Source organism: Erigeron canadensis, chromosome 1 (genome assembly GCF_010389155.1).
Source record: "Erigeron canadensis isolate Cc75 chromosome 1, C_canadensis_v1, whole genome shotgun sequence".
Lineage (NCBI taxonomy): Eukaryota > Viridiplantae > Streptophyta > Magnoliopsida > Asterales > Asteraceae > Erigeron > Erigeron canadensis.
In genome coordinates this window covers 38,696,955-38,704,005 of record NC_057761.1, presented here as the reverse complement: position 1 = coordinate 38,704,005, position 7,051 = coordinate 38,696,955, and the positions used below count along the sequence as shown (strand labels likewise).

General features: G+C 36.1%; 1 protein-coding gene across 1 annotated transcript; it reads right to left on the bottom strand.

Moving 5' to 3' along the window:
• Positions 1 to 247: 247 nt before the first annotated feature.
• LOC122592013 (receptor-like protein EIX1) lies at positions 248 to 3,998 on the bottom strand. The gene is made up of 2 exons (XM_043764233.1): positions 622 to 3,998; positions 248 to 448 (listed from the first exon to the last, which is right to left on the bottom strand). The coding sequence occupies exon 1, from the start codon at positions 3,996 to 3,998 to the stop codon at positions 657 to 659; it is 3,342 nt and encodes a 1,113-aa protein (XP_043620168.1). The 3' UTR covers positions 248 to 448; positions 622 to 656.
• Positions 3,999 to 7,051: the final 3,053 nt, after the last annotated feature.

The following is a 7,051-nucleotide window of genomic DNA, read 5'->3' as shown; positions in this document are numbered from 1 at the left end:
ACAATTGAAAAGCGACCTCCAATGGAAGAAGTTGTTGCCAAGTTACAAGCCATTGGTGCTATCACATCCTCCTAATTCTTTTTTAGATATTACTTTGGGTTATTTTATTTGTAGATTATAGGCACAAGTGGTATGCTATTTAATTAGCTAGTCACAAAATCATGTTACATAAACATAAGATGTATGTGAAAACTTTCTCAACTCAATGATCAATCCACATGATCAAACAACAGATCTTACACTACCAAATATAGTAAACGACATATGTACACTGAATACCACAAATCAAATGTTCAAAAAAAGAGCACCAAGATGAAAGAACAATACACAGACTCAGGAAGACAGAGGGAGTGATCAGAATTTTAAGGTTCCTTTGGCCCTCTTGACTTTAAGTATCCACAAGATGCCACCCTTCACTTGTAACTTCGAGAAATAGCATGAGAGGTCCCTGCAAAATACTCCACCAAAGTATAAGTGTTTAAAGTTGATAATATAACAATATGTACCGGCTATCAAAGATATTTGGTCTCAATTGAAGCATTGTTAAATAGTACTATATATGTGTTGTAATATGTTTTTGATGTAAATTATGCATTGGCCATTATATCCAAAAGGGCTTACTAGAAATTTCCTTTTTGTGAATCCAAGAGTACTTGCTAGAAAAACTTTCTCTGTAGTCGAGCAAGAGTCACTAGAATTAACAACCTTGTCCAACCGTAAACATTCTCGATAACCTCAAAGTAAGCCAACCTCCAAACCCTGATAAAGTACAAGCTACTAGTTAGTCCAATAAACCCCACAGCTAAACCCGGAGCCATGCCACTATAAAACCACAAGGCTTCAGCTTCATCTTGACTTTCATCTTCATCATCATGATTGTATGAGGCTTCATTTCCTTTGCAACTCCTTGATAGCGGCGGTCCACATAGTCCGTAGTTCCCTTCATAAATAGATGGATCGACTAGAGTTTGGAGCTGATTTCCAATCGGGATTGCACCAGATAAGTTATTGAATGACAAATTCAAATAGCCTAGAAAGTTCAAACTAGACAGACTTTGAGGAATCTGACCAGAAAGCTTGTTCATCGAGAAATCTAAAGATTCCAATTGATTTAGATTTCCAATCGACATTGGAATCTGCCCATCTAGAAGGTTTCTCGAAAGATTCAAGTTCTTTAATCCCACAAGATTCATCAATACATTTGGAATCTCTCCAACAAAGTTGTTGCTTGAAAGATCTAAGGATGTAAAAAACTGTATCGTCTTGGTGTACACCAATTGTTTTCCCTTCGTGGAAGCCATAATATTTTCATCATAGTAATCGATTGTGTATCCTGAGTTAACTTGATTAGTCATCATACCACTTAAATTACCGAAGCAATGAGGGATTGTCCCACTTATGTTATTTTGTGCCAAGTTTAAATGTTGAAGAGCATGGAGTTGGCAAAGTTGTAGCGGAACTTTTCCTGTAAACTTGTTTAATTGGAGATTCAAGATTCTAAGGTTCGGAAGATTTTCTACATTCCAAGATGGGATAATACCCGTGAAAGAATTGTACCCTAAATCCAAGGTAACCAATTCTGTCAAATTCTGAAAAGAAAATGGGAGATTCCCCTGAAATTTGTTGTTATGCAAGTGCAATGACTTGAGTTGTGTAAGAAAGCCCAATGAATCTGGAACAATACCACTTAGCATGTTATTTGTAACATCTATCACTCGCAAACTACTCAAGTTACCTAAGCAACTAGGAAGCCTTCCAGAGAACTTATTCTGCGATAAATCCAAAATTTTGATACTAAACAAGTTGCAGAAATGTATTGGAACAGAGCCCGTGAAATGATTTTTTGCAAGACTAAGAATATTCAAATCTGGGTTCATCGTTGCATTGATCTGAGGAACATGTCCAGACAATAAGTTATCTGATAGATCTAAAATCATGACATTTGAAGGAAATGAAGTAAGTGATCCCTCAAATTTGTTTGAGTTCATCTTCAAAAGACTTAATGGACCAGAGCCATGAAATGCTGGCAGTTTGCCACTAATCTGGTTGTGGGACAAATCCAGGTTGGAAATAGAAGACAAGCAGATGTCCTCAAACCACTCTGGTATGGTATCTTTGATATTTGAATTTGAAAGATTTAATGTCTGAAGATTTTTTTGTGTTTGAAGCCAGTTTGGGAAATGAGGTCCAATGTTGCAGAAGTCTCCATCAAATTCAAGTAATTGGAAGGGAGGCTCCCATTGAGAGCTTACCGTAAATGATAATGAGTTTGAAGACAATGCCAAGACACTTAGATTATTCATTTTGCTAAAGTGAACTTCAGATAGAACCCCAACTAATGAATTATTGGAGACATCTAAGCTTTCAAGGGTCGAAAGTTGTCCAAAACTCGTGGGAATGTTCCCACTTAACCGATTATCATTAAAACGAAGCTTTTTTACCCTGGGAAGTAGTCCAATGCTCTCAGGTATGTTCCCACTCAATTGATTCATAAAAAGATCAAGCTTTTCTAGCCTTGATAGTAGTCCAAAGCTTGCAGGTATGTTCCCACTCAACTGATTAACCGAAAGATCAAGCCTTTCTAGCCTCGAGAGTAGTCCAATGCTTGCAGGCATGTTCCCGCTCAACTGGTTAGCACTAAGATCGATTTTTTCCATTGTTGAAATTCGTCCTAAGCTTGCTGGTATGGTCCCGTTTAATTGATTATAAAAGAAATCTAGCTCTCTTAGACATGACACACCACCACGTGAGGAAGGTATAGGACCAGAAAATTCATTTACTAAAAGGAGAAGGTGTTCAAGCTTCTTCATTTCCATAAACTTTATTGGAATGCTTCCGTTGAACTGGTTGTATCCAAGGTTAAGATACTTTAAACTATTTAGCATGCAATCAGAAGTGTTTCCCATAAAATTCAAAAGGTCTCCCTCAAAGCGGTTCGCCGATAAGTCAAGAAAACTTAAATTGCATAGCTTCATATCCGGAGGAAATGAACCATGGAACTGATTTGCATTAAGATCTAGATGAACGAGGCCAGTCAAATTCGAAAACAGATCTGGGATGGAGGTATTAAAATAATTTTCAGAAAGGTCGACGTAAGCAAGATGGGTCAATGTTCCAAGCAAAGCTGGAATTTGACCATAGAAAGAATTATCTTTAAGATTTAGATGCATGAGGTTAGTAAGGTTGGATAACCAGACAGGAATGGTGGAATCGATATTATTGGAAGAGAGATCAAGTGAACTAAGAAACGTAAGATTAGTAAACTTAATGGATGGGAGATTGATATCACACGAGGCCAAGTTCAACGTAAGCAAAGAAGGTATCGTGTTAACTGAATGGAACCAATCAGTATCGGTACCAATAGATACCCATGATAAATCTAAGTGCTTTAACGATGATAATGAAGATACCCACGACATATCATCCATGACTAAAGAATAATCACCAAAAGAATACCGGACCCCATCACTGTCTTTGACAATATTGTTACTATTAAGATCAAGATATTGTAACCTTGAGAGATTTCCTAGACGATGAGGGACTACACCGCCAAATCCTGAGTGAGAGAGGTTAAGGTATTCTAAATAACTAAACGCCCCTAAGAATTCTGGTATATCTCCTGAGAAGTTATTCACACTCAAGTCCAAGTAAAGCAAATGCGTCAAATTAAGTAACGAAGGGCTTACCTCACCTACGAGCCAGTTGTTTGCGTATACAGTCCTGCCCGTGAAAGACACTGGAGTTCGAAGATCAAGTTTCACAACATGACCATTTCTTCTGTCACACCCAACTCCCTCCCACTGGCAACATTCTACTCCAGTCCATGTTGACAGACGATTTAATCTGTCAATGAGGCTTTGTTTGAAAATAAGCAAGGATTCGCGCTCTCTTTTGATACATGTAACGTTTGAAGAAGTCGTTATCATGGTGTAACTGCTGCTAGTACCAAATATTTGTAACAACAGGAAAGTAAACATGACAAGAAAAGTGGTATCCATTTTGGAGTAAGATAAGAGTTCAAAGAGATCAGTGGATGATATATATAGCATTGCATGTCATGCATGATATGTATGATAATTTTTGTTATGTAGAAATAAAATATTAATCAAAGTTAAAATTAAAAATAATAATCATTGACAATTATTGCCTACTGGGGAGTCAACTATATTAGAAATTAGCAGCATATTTGTATGATGATGAATGGCATCAAATTCTTTCAAGAGCTGATAGCCACAGCCCACATGCAGAACAACTTGTAAATTTCCGTTGACTTTGACTTATATGTGTACATTGCTTTTTGCAGTCAATGCTTGTTGTCCTACAGTGTTTTACAACAAAAATTTTATTCCCACCTATTGAATAAGATTATCAGGTCAGTTCAAGATATCCTTCTAACAAACATCCTAATCAATATGCTATTTCAGTTTTTCATCCATCTTTCCCACAAACACTTTTTACCCGCAACAATAATATATCCATCCTTCTTACAAACAACCATATAAATTCCAAAGTAACATTTGTCTTTTACTTTTATCTCTCCTCATCCTTCTCCGTCCTTCTCTACAAACAACCATGGATGGACATCCTCCATGTCACCACCCACATCAATAGTCTTCCTACAAACACCCTCCATGTCACCACAAATTTCCTATGGACATCCTTGTTGTGAATGGTCTAAATGTTTTTAACTAACTTTATTATTTATTTAGAATTGGGACAGTTTAGAGAATATCAAAACCTTAGTTCATAATGGTATTTGTAGTTTGAATTGCCAAAGAAGATTTGAGATGTACCATTAAAGCCATTAGACAGCTAAGAAGTAGAGGTGAGTGAAGTAGCAGCCTATATATATATATACAGTATATCATAAAGATTTTGTACTACATATTATAAGGAGTAATGCATACTAGTGATGGGTGCGTAACCAATTGAAATGCGGCATATATGTTTGTAATAGGTTCAATAAATATGTTCGGATAGACAGTCATTTAGTTTGTAATAGGTTCAGTAAATAGCTCGTCTTTTGTTATTGAACTACAAGTAATAAAAAAAATATGCAGATGTTGATGCAAAAATCAAAAAGGCGTTACTGCAATGCAAATTATATAATGATATTTAATCTAAAATTCAAACACTAAGTCTAATATACAAGATTTTGCGACCTTGGAAATTTGGGGGCCTAAAGCGATCGCCTAGTCTCATTCTACTGTTGAGCCACCTCTGTGGGTGCGTTGTCATTAAGTAGATGGAAATCAGACAACGAAGACAAAAGCTGGCATGCTTAGTTGAAAATTAGAAGGGAAAGTGAAAAGTTTTTACCAAAAAAAATGGAAAAGTAGAAAACTATCTATAGAAAAATGAAGGATTATCAATATTTCAACTGAAATCCGATCAAAAGTACCCTACTTACAGTCACAAATGTTCAAAAGTCTTCAAAGTGCTTGTGACCACATAGCATGCAAGTGTTGAATGATTGATTTATGTCAAACAATTGCTTTTTCAACGTGAACATTGATATCAATGGCCAAAGACTTTATGTTTAGATAGAGTAATATTTTTAATTTGAACGGCATTTTTTATTTCGAAATTGTAGCAAGTCACTAGAAAAATTAAATGATGAGAATAGGTTCGGTAGAGGGCTCACACAGTCACACAACCATTGGAACCAAGACAGATTACATTCACTAATTCTATATGAAACCCAAAGAAGAGCAAAAAGTTTAGTATCATGCATCTAGTAGCTTTCCGGCAGAATTCAGAGTCCCCCAAAAGATGATCTTGTTCTGGTTCTTCCAAAACATCCAAAGTGCTCATGACCGCGTTAAACATCTTCCTCTGTTTAGTCTTAAGAAAGCTCATTTCTCATGAACTCAATGAAGTCATGAAGATTAGTAGGTATACTAACAGAGAGTGGCCACCAATTATTGATATCTTCCCGAAACTTCTTTGACAAAAGAGGAAGGGATTAGTAGATTTCAAATACTATTATTTGATTACTTAACTTTGACTTATCTTAGTTGATGACCAAATGTTGATACAAAAGTAGTTAAAAATTATACAACTTATCTGAAAACTTAAAAATGATACTTGTGTTGGCTGATGTTGAAATAACCAAAGAAGGCTTATTTTCGATCAATTCTACTAACGTTGTGATGTCATTAATGTATTATATTTTCTATATCTTTCAATGTAGGTACAAAACCATACCATAAGTTGAAAGAGCAGCATGTTTTGAGAGTGTGCTTTGCTTATGTAATCTATCGGAGTATTGAATGTCTTTTTGCACAAATGCTTCCTGACGGCCATCAGATTGGGACCAAATGGGTGCACCAGTTGATTGGTTTTAGTCTTAGCTTGGTTATGCGAATCTGGAATCAGACCTGGTCAAGAATGTTGATCCTTGACTGAAAAAAAAAAAAAAAAAAAAAAAAAGGAAAGAAGAGAGTGTTTCTGGTTTGCTCATGTATTAAAAAGATTCTGACTTACTTTGTCAAAATGGGTGGGTTGGGTAATGGGGGAAAATGGCTTTGGGCAAGGGTTGCATGTGCTTCCACCAAGGAATAATCTTATTATTAGATCGATTTAGGATGTTGTATTCTTTAACAAGATACACTTTGTATTATGTTTTACTAGATTGACTCATTTGACTGTTTTTCTTCACCAGACTTGCCAGACAAGATTGCAATGTTCAGTGGGAATCCGGAAGCTGGGGTTGTTCCAGTCTCTTTTACCCAAATGGGCACGATATGCAGCTTTCAGAAAGTTCACTAGATTTGGCCCATTAACAGTACATCACATGTACCATCTGTACTATTTTAGCGATATAGGTAGTTTGTAGTTCCATATTATGTTATATGCAACTACCCCAGTACGCTTCCTAAAATTATCCAGGTCCTTTGGTTCTTGTTATTAGATGCCGAAAGGAGTCGTTCAAAAAGCAGTTTTTCTATGATCGGGTTACCGTGATTTTCATTTATAAATAACCTTGGAATGATAAAAATAACACCAAATCACTCTTCTAAAAGGCTCACAATATAAGTATGAACAAGAG

Coding starts and splice junctions, on each gene's coding strand:
- LOC122592013 (XM_043764233.1), bottom strand. CDS start 3,998: ATGGATACCACTTTTCTTGTCATGTTTACTTTCCTGTTGTTACAAATA.